The sequence below is a fragment of the Sinocyclocheilus rhinocerous genome, unplaced genomic scaffold (genome assembly GCF_001515625.1).
Source record: "Sinocyclocheilus rhinocerous isolate Xijiao unplaced genomic scaffold, SAMN03320098_v1.1 scaffold220, whole genome shotgun sequence".
Taxonomy (NCBI): Eukaryota; Metazoa; Chordata; class Actinopteri; order Cypriniformes; family Cyprinidae; genus Sinocyclocheilus; species Sinocyclocheilus rhinocerous.
The window spans coordinates 1008272-1030284 of record NW_015666573.1 but is presented as its reverse complement, the minus strand read 5'-3'; the positions used below and the strand labels follow the sequence as shown (position 1 = coordinate 1030284).

The following is a 22013-nucleotide window of genomic DNA, read 5'->3' as shown; positions in this document are numbered from 1 at the left end:
AGACAATTCTAAATCGAATTAAATGGATACTTAAAATAGTCAAGTATTGTTTGGGACCTTTCTTAATCAGTCACACACACAAAATTAACGTGAAAACTCCTGTTTATTTCTGTTAAAAATGTTAAAAGCTTGTCCATCAGTGTTGATTGGCATCTGAGGGGACGGACAGTTGAGACAGCAGGGGGCATCCTGCTCAGTGGTGAGGTCCCTCGTAACCAGTGGGCAGAGGGTTCGTATGAGCGTTGTGGAAGAGGGAGTGATTCCCATCACCCCATGGCCATGGCTGTGAAAGAAAGATAATGCTATTTGAAAAACATTTGTGTCATGTCCAATGTTGGTAGGATGTTTTACAAAGTAAAGACATCAACATTTTCTTTTATGTCTGTATAGGAATCAGAGAGAAGTCCACATCATGCATACTTTGAAAAAGCCAAGAATATAGTCACCTTGGTTCGAATGCGGAGGTGTGGGTATGGCACAAACTCTGGGTGATCATGAGAATGGGCCTGCATCTTCATGTAAACGTTTGCCACGCAGACACCCACACCGGGCAGGGCTAATACGAAGGACAGGATCTTCCAGGTCCTTGCTGTGTATGATTCAAAACATTAGTACATCTTTTAAATGTTGATGAGTGTAATACATAGCAAAAGGATCTCTGATTGGTGCGCAAATGTTTTTAAATGATGTGATTTGTGTCTGTATTTCTTTCTTACTGTATGAATATGTAAATAACCTGACAATTATTTAATTTGATCAACATTTATGGTTTTTAAAACGTGAAGTCATTAAGTCACCAGAACTATTTGCTTACAATATAAACATTTTATTATGGTTTATGAGAACTTGCCTATCCGTACTGGATAACATCTGCTTATTTTACCCTGTCTCATCTAGCCCACCCCCAAAAAACATCTCAAACCTCCTCCTTCATGGCTCCCTTGTGATGCAGCAGCAAGAGCCCGGCGGGCCACCATAGCAGTGGGAGACATCGCCATCTCTGAAGCACAGACAGTAAGCAACACTTAAGATTATTATCATTTTAATACTTGGAGTCAGTAATATTTTTGTTTTATGTTCACTAAAGCTGCATTCATTTGATTGCAAATAAAGAAAAATTGCAATATTGTTAAATAATATTACAAAGTAATAATACAAAATGGAACCTATTCCTGTGATGCAAAGCTGAATTTTCAGCATCATTACTCCAGTCTTCAGTGTCACGTGATCTTCAGAAATCATTCTAATATGTGACCCTGGACCACAGAACCAGTCATAAGAGTCAATTTTTTAAAATTGAGATTTGTACATCATCTGAAAGCTGAATAAACAATCTTTCCATTGATGTATGGTTTGTTAGGAGAGGTAGGACAATATTTGGCCGAGAACTATTTGAAAATCTGGAATCTGAGTTTGCAAAAAAAAATCAAAATACTGAGAAAATCACCTTTAAAGTTGTTCAAATGAAGTTCTTAGCAATGCATATTACTAATCAAAAATTAAGTTTTGATATATTTATGGTAGGAAATTTACTAAATATCTTAATGGAACACGATCTTTACTTAATATCCTAATGATTTTTGGCATAAAAGAAAAATCGATAATTTTGACCCATACAATGTATTGTTGGATATTGCTACAAATATACCCCAGCGACTTAACCCTGCTTTTGTGCTCCAGGGTCACATATTACAATAAGATATTTTCACAATATTACTGTTTGTTTGTGGGTTTTTTTGTCAAATAAATGCAGCCTTGGTGAGCAGAAGAGACTTAAGCTTTTCATTGATGTATGGTTTGTTAGGATAGGACAATATTTGGCCGAGATACAACTATTTGAAAATCTGGAATCTGAGTTTGCAAAAAAAAAATCAAAATACTGAGAAAATCACCTTTAAAGTTGTTCAAATGAAGTTCTTAGCAATGCATATTACTAATCAAAAATTAAGTTTTGATATATTTACAGTAGGAAATTTACAAAATATCTTCATGGAACATGATCTTTACTTAATATCCTAATGATTTTTGGCATAAAAGAAAAATCGATAATTTTGTCCCAAACAATGTTATTTATTTTTTTTTTGGCTATTGCTACAAATATACCCAAGCGACTTAAGACTGGTTTTGTGGTCCAGGGTCACAAATGTTGATTTGGTGCTTAAGAAACAGTTATTGTCAATGTCGAAAACAGTTGTGCTGCTTAATATTTTTGTAGAAACCATGGTAAAAAAAAATTCAGGTCTCTTTGATGAATAGAAAGTTCGAAAGAACACCATTTATGTGAAATAGAGATAATTTGTAACAATATAAATGTCTTTACTGTCACTTATGATAAATTTAATGCACCCTTGCTGAATACAAGTATCAATTTCTACAACTTTTTAAATATAGTATAAAACGTTCAAAATATTACAGCTGAAAAGTAATTTAAAGAATCTTTTATGCAAGAGAAGTTGTGCAAAAGTCAAATGTAGCAATTTTCTACTTGTTGACAAACCCATGAAACTGGCAGTGTTATTTGTCACAAACTTAAATAGTGCTTTCATCAAACCGTGAAACAACAGCAAAAGGTGAACGAGGTGAAAATGGAAGCATGTCAGAAAGAGAAAAGTCATGCACCTCTTTGCACATTTACTGTGGTTTTGAACAGTAGTTAAAGTGAAGGTGATGCAAAGTTTGAGGTCAAATAATGACCAAACCTGACGTGTATCTCCATTGCATCCATGTAAACTTTGTATGGTCTCCTCACACAGTTAGAGGAGGATGTTGTTCATTCTTAAATGTTACATAAATGTTCTGCTACACTTCTGTTTAAAATTAAATTCAATTAAATATAAAATGTAATATTTTTAGATTGTTTCACATATTAGCCAGTTGCTTATCTCGTCCCTTTAAAAGTTTTTCCTGTCCTTCGACGCTGAATGCTATTTGAAATCTTAAACCCCCTTGAAACTATACACATGTAGCATTAATAGAAAAACTGGCATACATTTAGATGAGATTATTTGGATCTGTGAGCTACTAAAGCTCATGTCCCTTGCACAAGGACAAACAAGCTCTCCGTTGTGGGTCATGAGTTGCATTACTGCTGTTAAAAGAATGAAATACTCCTCCAGTGCTCTTAATATTTTACGCCTTCAGTTCAAAACAGCTAAACTTATACATCTAATGCAAAGGACACTTACGTACTCTGCTTCCAAAGAGGGTGGTCAGGTGTTTTTGTTCTTTGTTAGTCAGTTATTATCCACTTTCTCTTTCTACACCTCTGTCTGTTTGTCCTTTGGTCTGTCCTGGCCTAAACCGTGAGACTCCTCCCCGCTAAAATCTGTCTGTCTGCCAAGAATCATGTAGTTTATATTTGGTCAAGTGCATGGGCAGATCTGTAATGGAGAGATAGGGAGAGCAGTGAGTAGCTTTACAACAGTCAGGAATAGAAGACATTGCAAACTGGCTTGTGTTGGAAGAAAATGTCAGCTCACGGATGTAGGTCTGGATGTATGAAATGCAGAAAAGACAAAGACAGTTAATGTACATGTAGCTGTTCAGTCGACAGTTGACAGCTCTATAGGAGTTATACACCCGGGTTGGGTTTCTGCGTGTTTGTGTTTACGTGACTAAGTGACCGTAAGTGACCTTATGGCACCTCACTCTTGCAGTTTTTCTCTTTGTGTGTTTACATGTTCAGTAGGCTACTACACTTCTCTTTTGGCAATCGGTTGAGTTCCGCAGTTCTGACGCTTCTACCACACCGCCACTCGAATGCGAAGTCACCAATTTCACTACTAGGCTACGGGGAGTCGGGGACTTCTTGGCTCATGATGAATATTATTGTGTTGTGTGATTGGATGTTGGCAAGCGGTCGTAAACAGATTCGTTGTTTAGTATTAATATTCATAAGTGTTACGACCCATTTTTACTAGGGTGCGAGACGAAAGAGTGATGTAACGGGATTCCGACCACAGCCAACAGATCACCAAAGACAAATAACAGTTTTAAATAATTTATTAAATAAGAGTGAAATTAATGAAAGGAGCTTTAGCTTCGGAGAGGCCCAAGGCCAAAATAATAAACAAAACCACTAATAAAATAAAGAAAAGATTTAGATGGCCTAATTATAAAGAAAAGAAAAGTACAAATGAACTTCCCTAACTCCCTAAACAAAAACACATCGCAAAATTAGGTCAAAGTAAAGGGCAGACCCCTCCTACGCTCCCAGGACTTTCTCAGAATATACTAAATAAATCAGATGTAGCAAGAACCATGTACAGCAACCACAACGCTGTTGGTGATCTGTTGACGGAGACGGAATCCGGAGCTCCTCAGGCCACGGGAGCAAACGCCAAAGTGAGCTCCCCTGGGTTGGTAGCACCGCCCTTTTTAAAGTCATCTGCTTCAGGATCCGCCAATCACGTTCCTTGATGAACAGCCAATACCTGCACACATGCACCAGTACGGAAAACAACACCCACAAAAATAACAACGCCGGGTATAGTAACATAGGTAATAGGATTGCTAATTTCGCCAGAATCGAATGTTTGGTTTAAACGGTCGTTTAAGAAACAACGTAACCTTTCTAACTATTTATTAAGCACGATTTTGAAAAAAGTACCATGTTTCGAACTTAAATATAAATATTTAATATAAAATGACTTTCGATTTTATTTTTATGACTTTCGTTCTATTTTTATTTCAGATTATTTATTTATTTACACTACATATTCATATTAATTAAGTGGTTTCCCTGTGTTCTGTTGTTAATTGTTTAGAAATAAGTTCTAATCATTTTATGTGTGCTCAATAAAGTCGAACTTGTATGTAGTAGACTTACATGTCACAAGGTGGCGCCGTGAGTCTTTGTTGGCTGCTACTACAATAATATGTAGATTGTTGCAGTGTTTATTCTTGGCCAGACTGTATGTATAATAGAATTTTGTTTATAGTAGTCATGTGACTGACATTTGCTACAATTTCCCTACCGAAAAAATTGCTTAAAGGTTTTTAAGTTAAGTTTTTTAAAGTTTTTTTTTTTTTAAGTTAGTGGTCTCAGATTTAAATCATTTTGCCTTCATGAGCATGCTTGTACCTTAACAAAAAGGACAATCAGAGAGGCCATTGTTTTAATTTATAATTTCGGTAACACTTTCTATGAAGCCCATATTTATAATACATTATAAGGGTATTCTTAAGGCATTATAATGAATGCATAATGCATTATAAAAACCCTTATAATATGTTATATCATCTTATGAATATTCATAAGAACAGTTTTAATGTTTTATAGCTTTTTAAGAGTATGATGATTTATAACACACAGTGAACATGTTGCATCCACTTAAATTACAATGGATTATATTTCTCATAGTTATAATGTATTATAAGTCTCATATCTTGCCATCTTTCTTATGCTACTTTACTTAAAGCCATCAAAGACCACTTATAAGTATAGTAATAATAATAATAATAATAATAATAATAATTTTTTCTCAAACAGCCATAAGATCAGATATCAGATCAGATGAATGTGTAATAAGGCATATTTGCTTTGAACTATTTTTAATGTAATATCAGTTTGATTATTTTGACGGTTCCCCAACAAACAAACTGACTATAAGTAACTTTGCAAGTACATCAACATTCTACCAACCTTAACCTAAGCCTATACTAAAGCCCCATTCACACCAAGAACGATAACTATAAAGATAACGATATTAGCGTCCACACCAGCGAACGATATCGTCTGTTTATTCTAAGCGCACATGCATCTGGCGCTTTAAATTCTTGAGCTCGTTACAGCAGGATGGATTCTGATTGGCTGTCAGTGTTTTATCGTTCATCAGCTGGAAAAAAAAATCGTTTTGAAAGTGATCACGACGATATCGTTCCTCTGTATCGTTATAGTTATAGTTTTACCAATCACAGCGCTTGCGGTCTGCGTAGAATTGACGCGCTGTTAGATTTTTGGAGAGGTGCACGTCAGGCTACGGCGTATGGGTGTGCGTCTATGCGTAAACTACGGCGTAGGTCCGACGCAGAAGTATAAATCAGCCTCTGACAAGATGCGCGTTAAATATCACATGCGATTTATCGTGCAGCCCTACTTCATAGAAAGTGTTACCATAATTTCTCCCACTTGAATAAACTCACCTTCAAGGTTTGTAAAGTGAATTCAAATGTAAAAGTATGTTTTGTCCATAAGTGTGCACTTTGACTATGTCTTCTTTTGTGATTTCAGGGCTGTTCCATGAGCCATGAAATTATGTTCTTTGTATATTTTCAATGAGTTTGCATGCATTTGCCCACCATAAATTAAGAATAGCCTATGCACATTCCCTAATCCTTCACTTCAACTCAAAGACATGTTGTTTGAACAAGAACAGTAACCTTTAGAAATGTTCCAGCATACAAATGTTGCTTTGGATACAGGCACTAAGTAAAAAATAAATTGGCCAGCTAAATGACTTACTAACAATCAATGTACTGAATCGCTGCTTTGTGATGAATACTGTGTGTGAACTTTTTTAGAATCGGAATCATTTCATACATAAGCATAAAGGTCTGTTCACACCAAGAGTGATAACGATAAAGACAAAGTTTTAAAATGTATTCTAGTTCTGTGAGAATAGAAGTGTTCACACCACACTTATATAGTGATAACAACAAAGAGGAACAATATCGTTGGTATCACTTTCAGATTTCTTTATTTATTTTTCAGCTGATGAACACATTGACAGCCAGAATCCAGAATCAGAATCCATTGGTGCGGCGGACACTAACAGTTATCTTTATAGTTATCATTCTTGGTGTGAACAGACCTTAACTCCACACTATCACACAATATCGTTTTGTTTATTATAAGCATGCATTGCAGTTATGTTGTCTGCGCATTGAAATGCTTAAGCGCTTTAAAGCAGGATGGATTCTGATTGGCTGTCAATATTTATTATTATAAAAAATAATTCTGAACGTAATTCCAACTATATTATTCCTCTGCGCCATTATCATTATACTTGTGGTGTGGATTCTGCTATACTTTTGATATATAGAAAACTATATCTTTATCTTTAGTTATCATCTTTGGTGTAAACAGGCCTTAAGAGTGGTAGATGCTCCAGTATGTTCTTGTCTATGTGGACAAATAAGTGTGAAAAACGTGCATATTTTTTCACACTCATTGCAACCTATGTGCAAACTAAATGTGTTAATCTCATTCTACAGAGTCGTCTGAACATCGCTGTCTGCACAACTTCCATTTCCATGTTTGCAATACAAACAGACATTAGTGCCAGGCATGAAGTCATCCTGCAGCCCAGGTCGGGAAAAGTAGCCGGGCATCGAGGAAGCCCGTCTGAGCGTCTGGTTCAGTGTTTTTGTGGGCAGAATCACCATAGCAGATAGACAAGTCAGAAGTATCAGCACAAGCTCTGGGGCAGTGAGAGACTCTAGCCTGATGGACTGCGAGTGAGTGAGCCATTTTGCAAGCTCATATGGAGAATGACTTTTCTTTCTCTTGCATTCTCCGGGTTAATCTAGCATGCACCTGTTTCTGTAAACTTGGCACATTATTTAGTCTCAGGAGACATGTAGACTCAACACAGTTGAATACAGGTATAAACAGAGTAGTAAAGATTTCTCTGGTTTTGACTGGATCCACAGTAAAAACGACAGAAATCTTTAACCATGAAACTGGTCAGAAACATGACGCTATATCATCACTGGCACAGCCACCCTTTGAGGAGGCTGTGGTCGGCGTCTTCAGGGGGATGAATGTAACTAATACCTGCACTGGAAGGTATTTACAAGACTCTTTTTCGCAGTCACTGTGTTTTTCACCTACTGATCATGCACGTGTTTTAATTCCAGTCTGTTTGGCTGCACATGCTGTGATAAAGGAACTCAACATTGTTATGTGGTCAGAGGTTTTAAGGAGGGATGGAGGATTCCTGTGTGAAATGGGTACCGTGGTATGACTGTCTGGCAGACAGATTCGAAGAGGAAAAGAAAAAGGAATCAAAATAAAGAATGCCAAAAACGGCAAGACAATGCAGAGATGGTGGGATGGGATGGGAAGGCTATAAAGTGATTTGTTCTAACTATTTCATGTCGTGCTTCTTTAAGGAATTAATACTTTTATTTAGCAAGGATGCGTTGATCAAAATTGACAGTAAAGACATTTATAATGGTACAAATGGTTCCACAAAAATATTAAACCGCACAACTGATTTCAACATTGATAATAATAATAAATATTTCTTGAGCACCAAATCAGTATATTAGAATGATTTCTGAAAGATCATGTGACACTGAAGACTGGAGTAATGGTGCTGAAAATTCAGCTTTGCCATCACAGGAATAAATTACACTTTAAAATATATTTCAATGGAAAACAAATTTAAATTGTAATAATATTTCATAATGTTTTTACAAAAATTTTACAAAAATTTGTTTTGTAGATCAAAAAATAGTGCATGGCGCTAGAAACGCCAAAGCCATGGGTTTGATTCCCATGGAAATCAAGAGCAGATAAAATGTACAAGGATAAAAGCGTCTTCCAAAAGCATAAATGTAATTATGTATTTTTGAACAAATCTTACCAACCACAAAATGTTCAAGATAGTGTGTGCATCTGTCAAAGACTGTTTTTTAACTTTTTTTTTTTAAATGTATATTTAAAAAGAAAAAAAAACAGTGTTGAAAAACATTGTCATGTCCTTTTTCTAAGTTATAAAACACACAATAATTCGCTTTCTATCTGTATTTGACCTCCATGCCCCCTTTCTTGCTGTCTGTTTCTCTGTATGTCTTGGACCTGGACAGGACTGCTTTTCTGTTTTTAGTAAAGGCGTCTTGCTGTAGACTCTTAAGCAAATCTTTGACATGGAAGAACACACCACTAATATTGTCCCTGTCTGACTGTGTCAGCAGGATACTGGAAAGCAGGAATATTACTGACGGAGGAATTTTTCTATCTATCTATCTATCTATCTATCTGTCTGTCTGTCTGTCTGTCTGTCTGTCTGTCTGTCTGTCTGTCTGTCTGTCTGTCTGTCTGTCTGTCTGTCTGTCTGTCTGTCTGTCTGTCTGTCTGTCTGTCTGTCTGTCTGTCTGTCTGTCTGTCTGTCTGTCTGTCTGTCTGTCTGTCTGTCTGTCTGTCTGTCTGTCTGTCTGTCTGTCTGTCTGTCTGTCTGTCTGTCTGTCTGTCTGTCTGTCTGTCTGTCTGTCTGTCTGTCTGTCTGTCTGTCTGTCTGTCTGTCTGTCTGTCTGTCTGTCTGTCTGTCTGTCTGTCTGTCTGTCTGTCTGTCTGTCTGTCTGTCTGTCTGTCTGTCTGTCTGTCTGTCTGTCTGTCTGTCTGTCTGTCTGTCTGTCTGTCTGTCTGTCTGTCTGTCTGTCTGTCTGTCTGTCTGTCTGTCTGTCTGTCTGCCTGTCTGCCTGTCTGCACGTCCGTCCATCCATGATGTCTGTCTCTCTCTATGACTTTCAGTTTTGATGATTACACTGTATAAAATGGTATCTGAAAAATAATTAAGAAATGATTTAGCTTTACTGGGCCCTTAACTTCAGATAACTCACAATGACTCACATATACCATATATTTCGACAAACAAGTCAAAACTGCTTTATAAAGTTGATATGAGGGACAAAGTGTATTAAAAAAAATCACCATGTTTCTGTGGTTCAGTATGTGTTCCCACCGTTTACGTTACACTCTATGGAGCGAAACGCTAACACAGCACCACCACAGGTGCAGGCAGAGTGACTGCCATACCTGTACATGGGCTAAAAACATGGAGCGCTGTGCCACAGAAATACTAGGTGTGTGTAGAGTTATTCTGCAAAAGTTTATTATGCAGCATGAGCACAGAAGACTATTTTAGTGCATTAAAAGTGATAGACACTCGCAAGCGTTGTCATTTACACCAAAACACACACATTCTTACTCATACATGAGCAAGCTTTAACAGAGAGTGAATTTCCCTGTGATTATTTATCTTCACCTCTTCTGTGGTAGTGGCACACAGTCAAACTCCTGCGGGCCTCAAACTGCGTGTGAGGTATATTTAGACATGGTAAATTTGCTTATTAATGGGTCTGACACCAGCTATCAGGTATTATCCAGTGTTCCTTTCTGCTCCAAGCTTCTGGGTGGCTTGTGGTTAGTGTCTGGGTGTCCGTTTAAGTGGACAAGAGAGCCCAAAGATTCCAAAGATCAGGCCTGTCTCTCTCTACATTTATATTACGGTTGTGTGCACAATCTCAATCTGACACCATCTGAATCTGTCTTTGTTTGTAACTTTAACAATGCAACAGTGATTTTATCATGATTATCTGGATGATCTGGATGTTTTAGTTGCCGCACTGTCTGCAGTGAAATCTTTTTAACAAATTAACCAGGTAGCTGAGGTCATGGAGCACTGGTTGTGCACATGTTTGTAACACATTAGTACTGTTCCAAAACCTAGTGTGATGTGTAATGTGTGTGAAATTAAAGAATACTTTAGAGGTAGTTCACCCAAAAAAAGAAAATTAATCATTTATTCACCCTCATGTTGTTCCAAACCTGAATGGCTTTATTTATTCTGTAGAACAATATTTTGAAAATTTGTGGCACCCAAACAGTTTCGGTTCCCATAGACTTCCATTTTGTGGACAAAAAATGGAAGTCAAAACTCTTTGGGTAGTAACATTCTTCAAAGTATTTGTGTTTGTGTGTTTGTGTGTGTGTGTGTGTGTGTACCTGTTTTTCTATTCTGGTGGGGACTTAAACCTGAATACACACAGACTCATGGGGACTCGTGTCACGGTGGGGACATAAATTGAGGTCCCCACGGGTAAACAAGCTAATAAATCACACATAATGAAGTTTTTTGAAAATCTAAAAATGCACAAAGTTTCCTGTGAGGGGTAGGTTTAGGGGTAGGGTTGGTGTAGGGCAATAGAATATACGGTCGGTACAGTAGAAAAACCATTACGCCTATGGAGAGTCCCCACAAGGATAGCTGACCAGACGTGTGTGTGTGTGTGTGTGTGTTTGAGCAAATGATGGGAAAAATTGGAAGTTAGTTGGCAAATGAAACTGTTTGGTTACCAACATTTTTCAAAATATAATTTTTTGTGTGTTAATGTGTTTTTGAGTAAACTATGACATTTAATGATTAAAATCAATTATTTAATTAATTTTTTTTATCTTATTTAAGCAATATTGTTCAGAATTAAATGAATTGCATTTATAGTATTAACATTTCTGTTGTTTCATCTGTCACCTTGGAATGTGGTGTTTTTTTTTTCTTTTCTTCTGAACTCATTGCATTCTGGGATTGCATTGCATTTGGCCAAAAAAAGGCATCTTAAGAGGTGGCACAAATTAAGTTTCCTAGGTTTTTGGAACGGACTTTGTGTCAGGATTGCTGTCTACATCTATTAAAAACTGGGTGGGGACAAACAAACAAATAACTTAATAAATAATATTAAATGTCAGTTATTAAAGTAAAACAGAAGAATATTACTGTACAAAATTAACTGTTAAAGCATTTTTTCCAGAGGGAAAAGTCAAGGTAATATTGTCCAAACAAACATATTGAGAGTTTAATGAGCATATTCATCATTCATCACACTCCTCGTCAGCACATACAACACAGACACCCAACAGACAGGACACTCATATAAACAAGATTGGAGATGGATGGATGGTAAAAAGTCATTAGTCTAGATTTACACCTGTTTATGTGTGCATTCTGTCTGATGAGTGTCTGTGTTTGTATTGCTAAGTATTATAAAGCGAAATAGATTGTCCAGCAAAAAGGGACAAACTCAAAAGTCGAAATAAACTGCTGATGACGTGGTAGCGGAGGCTTTAAATTACTGTTCAAATATGACTTCACTGCACTGTGTTTCTGCCAGTGACTGTTCTCTTGTTAAAAACAAGCTTTTATAAATGCTTAATGTGGAACTTTGCTTCTCCACATCCTACACTGGTTTGTATTATTCCTCATGTATATTTACAAATCCTCACTAGTCTAGCAGGACATTTACACGGTTTGTAAATAAAACAAAGTTACACAAGCTATACAGAAAACTAACAGGTGGACCTGTTTCAGGAAATAACCTTAAAACCTAATCCACAACAGAGTGGCCCTGTCCTTCCATTTGGCTCTTTTCATCACAGGTCACGGACTGTCTGCTCTGTCTGTTACAAGTCTCAACCCTAAATAATTTGAATCTAACTCATTAAACAAATGCCTGCTTAGAAAACAGAACAGTATGAAACTCATCTAAACATTCAAATACTTTTCTTTTTGTATCAAATGGATGTTAATGTTGTCAATATTAATGAAGTGTGTGCTGTTATTTCCTTTAATGCATTTTCTGTGATTCTTAATATTATACTCACGTTCACATAATGTCCATCAGGAAAATTGGGATGCTTGTTTAAACTATTTAGGGGTACCTTGGGTATTTTGAGGGCTCAAAGGGGGAAGCAACGGCCGTCTGAGGACAAAGTTAATGAAAACAAAAGAACACCCATAAACCTATTTTTTTCTCTGAATCATTGCAAACAGAAGCTGCAGTGACTCACATGGTGTTTTTACTACTATAAATCATGGCACTCGATTCTCAGTGTGAGGTGGAGCCCTGTCTCGAGTGTCAGTAAAGCAAACCGACATAAGCTGATATTTATGTCAATGCTTAGCCCCTATATATACATCAATAAGTAAATTAGTAGCTCTGTTTAGAGAGATTTGTAATTATACTTAGTTTGTAGTTATACTATGTAACTATAATTTGTAATTGTTTACTTTGCTCATATTATATTATATTATATTTATTTGATAATGACCAACTGGCTGTACATTATCCCATTTTACATGGCTACTCAATATTCTACATACAAATAAATACATGGACATATGGTATTGTTTTAGTTTAATTTATTTAATAATATTACCTGTATGTCATCTCGCTAAGAAAAAAAAACATCACTGCACATTTAAAAATAAATGTTCTTTACTGGCATTTATTGTTTCATAAAGAACCATAGATGGAAAAATTTTCTTTACAGCCAAAAAAAAAAAAAAAAGGGGTTCTTTTCAAAAGGCTCTTGAACCTAAAATTCATAAAGAACCATAGATGGAAAAATTTTCTTTACAGCCAAAAAAAAAAAAAAAAGGGGTTCTTTTCAGAAGGTTCTTTGGGGAACCTAAAATATTTCTTCTGTGGAATCGCTGTGAAACCTTCCTTTTTGAAACCTTTATTTTTAAGAGCGAATAACATATAAAACAATAAGCCTAAAAACAATATTACCATGAAAAGATCAAAATCGATTACCATAATCGATAAAGGAGACCCAAGATGGCTTTCAGTTACCAGGACACCATGGACAAATATGTATATCTATAGGGGCATATTACTACAAAAATCTGGATGACGCTGGTTGTCTTCTTCAGGCTTAGTAGAGTATGAGAAAAGAGTGGGACGAGGAGTGAGAGAAAGGGCAGATTATTTTTTTAGGGGGTGCCCAATAGAACAGCAGAGGGCAGGGCTGGTCAGAGGAAAGACATGGGTGTCCAGAGAATAAATAAAGGCCTGGTGGGTAGATTGGCCAGTGGTGCTGCTTTCCACTGAGGGTGCTTGACTCTCACCTGTGTGCATTTCTAGCTATTTGCTAATACCAAGTCTATCTGTCTGTCTGTTTGTCTGCCATCATGCTGGTTCAGGCGATACTGCAGACCTCACTGGTCCTGTGGCTGGTACAGAACACCGTACAGGGAGGTAAGTTAGATGTGTCTTCTGAAGTGTTTGTTGTAGTGATTCGAGGGTGAGAAAGAGAAATTAGGAGAATTTGTGATGCGGGAGAGGGAAGAAAGAGGGGCAGTGGCTTTTTATGATATCTGTGCACACATGGGGTCAAATCATTGTAATTATGACTGAAAACGAAACAATTTTAATCTAAAAAGGGACTAATTATGATTTTAAAAAATGGCACTGGTGGCACTAAGGTTGTGAGGTTAATCCCAGGTAGGGCTGACCCATGTACTCAAGCCCTTCATTGTGCTCTTGGGGGAGTCCCTTAAGTTCTAATAAGTGTGGTTTTGGTTGCTGAGAAAATTAAATTTTTATTTAAACTGGCACTTTAAAGCAGAGCAATAGGTACAGTGAATATGTGCATCATTAGGTGGAGAGACCAATCATCCAATGCTTTTGCTATCTGAATACCACTTTGAATGTCTAATAATATGGACGGATTGCAGTTTAGTAATTACATTTAAATGCATGCATGAAAAGATCAAAATAAAAATCACATCAAATAAGGAATAACTAAATCTCCTTCAAACACTTAGAAAAATGTTTTACAAATATTTTTCTTTGTTTATGTAGTATATGCAGGGGGTTTGTGAGTTGGTGAAAAGCTAATAATTAATTCAATCATTAAAATGAATAAATAATGTAAACGTAAAAACAAAGTAAAACATTTATTTAAAAAGATGTCATATTTTATTTGTTTACCTGCATGTCATGTGAACGGCAACCAGCATAAGAGAATCTCACGGCGTACTTTAAGTAAATATTTTATGTCAAAGAGGTTTGGATGACAAAATGCTTGGGAATCCAGTTGAAATATGTATTGCATAAATAAATAGAATACATTCGTTCTCAGTTCTTGTTCTTTTGAGAATTCAATAAAATAGAAATTCATAAGGGGAAATACTTTTATCTGCTTAGACTTTTACATCTTTTTTACAGGCTACGTCTTACCCTCATGATTTCATGTAATATGTCACACTGCAGGGTACCTGAAATCAGTTTGCATACCATTTGAAGCAAAATATGAGTTGGATCTCTGAAGTTATTAAACACACCTAGCCCCTATTTTATGGAATTTTATTGTGATTTATTGTGTTGCTAAAACATATGTTTGTATTTTTTTAACCTTTAATACACAAGGTTATAATCTAAAACTTTAAAAAATTAAGGTTTATTTACATTTGTACTGTTTTTAATCATGTGTTTCATTTAAATGTTTGCAGATACTAATGCACTTTAGATTAAACAGAAATAAAAATTTTTAGGTTTATAAGTGTTAAAGGGTTAGTTCACCCAAAAATGAAAATTAGGCTGTTTTTTACTCACCCCCGATGCATCCTAGGTGTATATGACTTTCTTCTTTCAGACGAATCCAGTCGGAGTTATATTAAAAATTGTCTTTGATCTTTCAAGCTCTATCGTTGTACTCAGCGGGTGTTGCAGTGCTTCGGTTCAAAAGACGTGAAATAAAAAGCACCTTTCCATAAAAAAAAGTGTCTCACACGGCTCCGGGGGATGAACAAAGGCCTCCTGTACCGAATCAATGCGTTTTTGTAAGAAAAATATCCATATTCAAAACGTAATAATCACTTTAATCTAGCTTTTTAAGTCATATACACCTAGGATGCATCGGGGGTGAGTAAAACAGCCTAATTTTCATTTTTGGATGAACTAACCCTTTAATTATTTTGCCCATTTAATATTGCCAGTCCTGTGGTGACTATGACATGAAAACGCTACATTGAGGTGAAGCAATCACTGAAGTGGGGCGCTTTTCTTTATCTGGTGCCAGTGAGGAAGGAACAGTATGTGTGGCATGACAGATCTAAGATGCAGATTGACTTGCTATCTATATCTGATGCAAGCTATTTTTCTACTTGTCTGCACCTTGTATAGCTAAGTATAGCTAAGTACCGAAGCTACTTGACTTCATCATCATCATAAAAATTTTTTTTTTTTAATTCTATCTCTTTATCTATTCCTTCTCTTTCTAGCGTGTACTTATTTGAACAATGTCTAAAAACTTGGTATTACAAGCACTTCCTGTATCTGTTTGCCTCTTTTAAGAAGAATCGCTTTATGTATCCAATTGTAAGTCGCTTTGGATAAAAGCATCTGCTAAATGTCTAAATGTAAATGTATAGACAATCAAATGTCACCTATCGATACTTGACAGACAAAAATTATATATATATATTTTTTAATTCATTATGTAGTATGTGCCACTCTTATTAGTCTTTTCAGTCATCTTGAGGCGTTATTGTATAGGCTTAGATCTCTGCCGCAATTCTGCGCGCGAAAGATCATATTTTGAGCGCGCAAAAGTGCGTTTTGCACGCGCGCGAACTGAGTTTTGTGAAGAAAATGTTTGTCTCGCAAAGAAGAAAGTAGTTCGAGCGCACAAAAAACAATTTTGCATTTAAAATAAGTTTTTGGATGTGTGCAGACCTTCTCTTTTGCGCGTGCAATGTGCCACAATTCTGCTCACAATCTCACAATTATTTTTTTCCAAGCACATTTTACCAATTCCAAACGACATCAATCTTAATAACTACTATTAATCTTGTATTTAATCACTTATAATCTATATATTATTGTTCATGAAGGCTGGAAGTGAAACACGCCTTATATTCAGGTGTGCATAATTATTAAGCAGGTTATCTTCTACAGATAAAATCTCGAGATGGACTAAAAATGAACTCCCAAAACTTACTGCCAGATTCTGGAAGATAAATTCTTCAAACAGTGGTACAAGAGGATGTGGTGCTGGTCCTTCAAGAGTCACTCTCAACTTATCTGTCTATAAAGCCTATATATATATAATTTCTTATATATAGTCTCTGAGAACCTGACACCTTGTACTTCTGGAGACTCCAGGTAGGTTGCAGTTCTGGAAAATGGTGGCGCTGGAGACTAAATGGTTCCTGGTGATTTCACACCTAATTCTTCACCTTAATTCCTAATTCTTTTGGAGTTAACATGCATCTTTTCTTCTCCACATGTTTTTGACTGACCCTGCTGACCCACTGAGCATTTTGCTGTCCAATGGTTATGCTTTAACTTTGCAATTTCTAGTATTGTATTAGTTTTGAGTATTTCTCATGGGCATTTAATAATTTTTGCTTTCAGTCTGAGTTAAATCTCTTTTTTGGCTCATTTTATCTGTAAAAGAAAATCTGCTTAATAATTATGCACACCTGAATATAAGGCGTTTTTCACTTCCAGCCTTCATGAACAATAATATATAGATTATAAGTGATTAAATACGAGATTAATAGTAGTTATAATTATTGGTAAAATGTGCTTGGAAAAAAATATAATCAGAATATCAACTTGCATAATAATTATGCATGCACTGTATTTTTCCTCTTCTGCTGTCGAGGTAATGCAAGGAATGTTGTGATTGGTTGTCAAGGCAGCCAATCAGAATTTAGCAGCCTAGTCTCTGATTGGCTGGAATTATGGCACATTGTAACGCTGGGTTGTGTTGAGCACGCGAGCTGTTGGCATTTAGCGAGCACAGAGGGTGGGCATCAGGTGAGCAAGCTAGTGAAACGTTGCACACGCAAAAGAGAAGGTCTGCACACATCCAAAAACTTATTTTAAATGCAAAATTGATTTTCGTGCGCTCTAAATACTTTCATCTTTGCGAGACAAACATTTTCTCCACAAAACTCAGTTCGCGCGCGTGCAAAACGCACTTTTGCGCGCTCAAAATATGATCTTTCGCGCGCAGAATTGCGGCAGAGATGTAATCCCATAGTATTGCGTCATCAAATGTTCAGCCAACAGTCACGGATGTTTGTACGTGAGACTAAAAGGTGTCTAGAAAATTACGTAATAAAATGCACATAACGACTCTATGTTAAATGTCTGACAGCTCTGATAAATGGAGAAAAAATACCTCTGGAAGTGAGTCATGGCTCGACGTGTCTGGGTTTGCCTGGATTCGCTCCAGCCTCCATAACTGTGACCGCAATTTAAACACTTGTATTTCATGTCTGAAGATCAAAACTCTGTGCCTGAAGGTGACAGCGGTGGTCAAAATTTGTCGGCCTTCTGTCAGTCCTGACTTTATATGACCGATACACAGCCCATTTTGTCCTACAGTTTCTGAGCATCAATGGAGGCCTGTTCTAAATATGCAGAGACACTGGTTAGTTTGACGAAATTCACACAGCTAATCTCTTATTACGTCAACTGGCATAGTTTCTCAACCATGGAAGCTTTATAGGTTGATTTCGAAAAATTCAAACAGGAGTCGCGCTAATCTCACTAATCCAGAAGTGCCTAAATCAATTTGACCACTCTATGCTGAAGTATTTTTTACGACATTTATGAGCCCTGCCCTTAAAAACATATTGTGGTAGTATAGTAATGTTATCAGATAATATTAAGTTGGTCATAATAATTATTTGCGTAGAAGGTTTGTCAGAAAACATGGTATTACCATGGTAAATGTCCAAAAATATGGTATTCTTATTTTTGAATGGTATTCAAAATATAGTATTCTTTCTTTAGTTCTTTTAGGCCAAATGCATTTATACAGTTTTTCCCACTTGTTTTAAAGGAGTTAGGCCACAGACTGGAGCCCTGGGAAGATTGGCGAGTCGAGGTATTTTGCGCTTTTTCATCTCTATTTATGGTGTATCTGTGGGATAGGCCTATTACAGAGGGTTAGAGGTCAGAAAATTACATCACATAATGAATTTCTTCATCAATCCTGCCTTCTTTCGTTTCTCTGTAGGTCCTGGTATCAGTGCAAAGTCTGGAGGTAAGTCTGTCTGCCTGAACCTGGTGGATGCTGCTGAATCCAATTAATCCAATCCATTTGCTTATATCAGTACAAAGGTTATCTTATCTTTCTTTCATTTCTGTACTGCTCCATGTCCAGCGGCTGGTATTCTTGGAGCCCGTGGCTATGGGGCAGGCAAGCCAGGAAAGACAGGTGGTAAGTGACATTAACCTCAGATGAAGCTGAGATGAAAATAAGTACAAACAATAAATAAAGATTTATAATTAACCTTTGACTCAACACATGCCAAAATACACAGAATTGCCTTTGAAAAAGAGAGTCAACGAGACAATGTACTAGGGTATTTGTTTATTTACATACAAAAAGTGAATGTTAGTCTTTCGGATTCTGTCATGCTAACCATCTAATGTTTTTTTCTTCTTTTCTCTCTCACAAACAGCTGGCAGTTATCTTGGAGGTAAATTTATTCTGCTTTTTATTTAGCATATATTGCCATTCAAAAGTTTGGGGTTTGTAAGATTTTTTCATGTTTTTGAAAGAAGTATCTTATGCTCATCAATACTGCATTTATTTGATCAAATAGAGTTATTTTTGTGAAATATTATTACAATTTAAAATAATTTTTCTCTACATTAATATACTTTAAATGTCACTTATTTCTGTGATGGCAAAGTTGATTTGTCAGCAGCCATAACTCCAGTAGTCAGTGTCACATGATCCTTCAGAAATCATTCTAATATGCGGATTTGCTGCTCAAGAAAATTTCTTATTATGTTGAAAACACTTGTGCTGTTTAACATTTTTGTGGAAACAGTGATACGTTTTTTGATTAATAGAAAGTTGAATGCATTTATTTGAAATAGAAATCTTTTGTAACATTATAAATGTCTTTTCAGTCACTTTTGGTCAAATTAATGTGTACTTGATGAAAAAAGTATAAAATTATATATATATATATATATATATAAAATTATACTGACCCCAAACTTTTGAACAATAGTGTAAAATGCATAAGCAGCTGTTTGCATGTGTGTGCAGTAGTCTGTGCTATTATGTGAATATGGGCTTAATGTGTGTGTAGTACAGTATGTGTAATGAGTATGGTGTCTGTTAGGGGCAGCATACAGACCCACTGCAATCAGAGGAGGCCTGAAACAAGGATATGGAACACTCGGTTATGGAGGAGGTAAAACTGTCATTCCTAAATAACTATAATAGACAGATATCAGGTTTTACATATGATGGATTTATTATTCTTGCATTCATCACCATGATCCTACTATTTTGGTCTTAGCTGCAAACCTTGGAACTGGCCTTGGGGCTGCCGGACTGGGACTCGGCACAGGGTATGGCCTAGGCAACGGGCTGGGAGCAGCCTTCGGTTATCCAGCAGGGAGGCTTGGAGGAAGAGGTGAGAGCTGTTCATTTGCTTTGCATTCATAAGTACTCTTGCAACACTTATTCACTGTTTGATTTTGACATTTTCTAGGTTACACCAGTAATGGCTATGGAGCACAGCTAGGTGAGTGTGTGCACCATAATGACCATAATGAATCAATAAACATTATATGACACATTCCAGTTTAATGCCATCTCTGTCCGACCCGAAGGTTGTGTAGCAGATTGGATCTGATCTAACCGATCAAAATTTGACCTTGTGCTGTGATTAAAATCTTTCACACATAGTGATATATGCTGTCCATTTGCCAGGATTAGGTGTCATATTTTTGATGAAGTTGTGTGGGAGTGGGAGTTTATGTATCTACAATGAGAGGCTTCCACTAAACAGGCATTTCTTCTTTCTGTAACCTTGACAGCTCTCTTGTCTTGTTGCCAGGTTACGGCGCAGGAGGATACCCCGGCGCTGGTCGTGGTATGTGAACTCTCCTTGTCAAAGCATTAGGAAAATGTGTGTTTAACCCTCATCCGTCCCTCCTGAACCTATAACAAAAGTGTCCCTCGTGGGTCAAAATGACCCGAAGGCCAAAAATGACACTAAATGTATTTTTGGTCCAGAAAGCTTATATTGGAACATTTTTATATATTTTTTTCTAACTTTTAATGAAGGTTTTACTATGATTTTTATCATATTTACCTTATATTCTGGATATTTTTAAGAAAATATAAGCAAATAAGCAGTTTTTGTACATTATTTCACCAAAAAAAACAAAGACAATTTCAGTCCTGTTTCATCAAAAACCAACAGATAGCCTTGGAATGGAGTCACTGAGTGTCTCTGATGCCATCTGGTGGGGAAAAATTACATAAAATTGCATTTTATGGTTACAGCCACTAGAGGGGCCTATAGAACCCTATGGAGATTTTTAACTGAGCAAAACAAGTGAAACATGAGAAATGAGATATTCTTAAAGCTTCAATTTGGTTGTTTATGGATTAAAACAGTGGTCACCAACGTGGTGCCCATGGGCACCTGGTCGCCCGCATGTTGTCTCTGAGTCGCCTGCAAAGCACGTTCTATAAATAGCCTAAATTAGCATCGGGCAATAAACGATATCATATCGAGATTATGATAAAATGTATGTTAATAATGATGATAAACTCGGGACATTTTTACTCAAAATGGATTAATCTAACATCCTATCACACAACAGAAATATATAAGTCTGCATGTTCTGTGTGTCTCTGAATGCGTGGAGTAGTTTCATCTGATACACAATCTCAAACACACGTGACTCACGGTGTTTTCAGCGTCTGCATGTATATGACGGTATATATGAGGACATGAACACATGCACTTCATCTTCAGAGCTGCTGAGAGTCACTTCACCAACTTTATGCAGTTTCATTTGAGAAAAAATACCGTCATATACACGCTGAAACTAAAAAGTCCTTCACGACAAACCGTCAAAATAAAAGTCCGGTTGAAATGATATGACAACCAAGTTATTTTTTATTATTATTAATTTATACAATTCTGTTGTGCAGCATCATGTCTGATAAAAAAAAATAATAATAAAAATAAAAATAAAATGTTTTGCAATTGATTTTCATTTATAAACTCATTGGTCTCCACCACATCACTCAAATCTAACTGTGTTAAGTAAAACAAAATGGAAAAATGACAGTCATATCCCAGCAGAAACATGAAAAATATTACAATGTGTTCTATGAGAGTGTGTGTACCATGTGTATGTTTGTGCATGTGCGTGTGTGTGTGTGTGTGTGTATGTGAGTTTTTTCTGCATTCTGGGATATTCTGTAGTCCCAGCCCTTCGTTTGGGTATAAATCTTTACTGGATTGTCTCAGATTTTGTATATAAAAAAAATCAAATGTAATGAAAAATGCAGTTTTCTCGTTAATTCCATTCATTCCTATGTGGGTCAAAATGACCCGCGAGGGACACTTTTGTTACTTTTTTTATTGCACCCATTTAAACTGCTCGAATCCACAAAAAATTTTTTTGTGTGTATTCCCGGTGCAAGTGTGACAAAAGTAAAG

General features: G+C 36.4%; 2 protein-coding genes across 4 annotated transcripts in view; one reads left to right on the top strand and one right to left on the bottom strand.

Moving 5' to 3' along the window:
- Nucleotides 1-84: 84 nt before the first annotated feature.
- Nucleotides 85-3310, bottom strand: cox6a2 (cytochrome c oxidase subunit 6A2). 3 transcript variants are annotated; one of them, XM_016544294.1, is made up of 4 exons: nt 3186-3307; nt 923-1000; nt 447-589; nt 85-283 (listed from the first exon to the last, which is right to left on the bottom strand). In XM_016544294.1, exons 2-4 carry the CDS (start codon nt 996-998, stop codon nt 194-196), a joined length of 309 nt encoding a protein of 102 aa, XP_016399780.1. In that variant the 5' UTR covers nt 999-1000; nt 3186-3307; the 3' UTR covers nt 85-193. The 3 variants fall into 3 exon arrangements, with proteins under 3 accessions (XP_016399780.1, XP_016399781.1, XP_016399782.1); XM_016544295.1 differs by having other exon boundaries at nt 3190-3307; XM_016544296.1 differs by having other exon boundaries at nt 222-302; nt 3186-3310.
- A 10385-nt stretch (nt 3311-13695) lies between these two features.
- LOC107732860 (glycine-rich cell wall structural protein 1.0) overlaps nt 13696-22013 on the top strand; it is a 19643-nt gene continuing 11325 nt past the window's right edge. Inside the window, exons 1-9 of the mRNA XM_016544280.1 lie at nt 13696-13764; nt 18368-18412; nt 18545-18571; nt 18692-18748; nt 18993-19010; nt 19668-19739; nt 19848-19964; nt 20043-20075; nt 20391-20426. Of these exons, the coding sequence (XP_016399766.1) occupies nt 13698-13764; nt 18368-18412; nt 18545-18571; nt 18692-18748; nt 18993-19010; nt 19668-19739; nt 19848-19964; nt 20043-20075; nt 20391-20426 (472 nt within the window). The 5' untranslated portion in view covers nt 13696-13697. The remainder of the gene's footprint in view (nt 13765-18367; nt 18413-18544; nt 18572-18691; nt 18749-18992; nt 19011-19667; nt 19740-19847; nt 19965-20042; nt 20076-20390; nt 20427-22013) is intronic.

Bases quoted from the DNA above. Each gene is read 5' to 3' on its own strand.
- cox6a2 (XM_016544294.1), bottom strand. From the start codon at position 998: ATGGCGATGTCTCCCACTGCTATGGTGGCCCGCCGGGCTCTTGCTGCT. The intron at 590-922 runs GTTTGAGATGTT...AATCATACACAG, and splicing joins AGGGAGCCATGAAGGAGGAG to CAAGGACCTGGAAGATCCTG. The intron at 284-446 runs GTGACTATATTC...TTTCTTTCACAG, and splicing joins ACCTCCGCATTCGAACCAAG to CCATGGCCATGGGGTGATGG.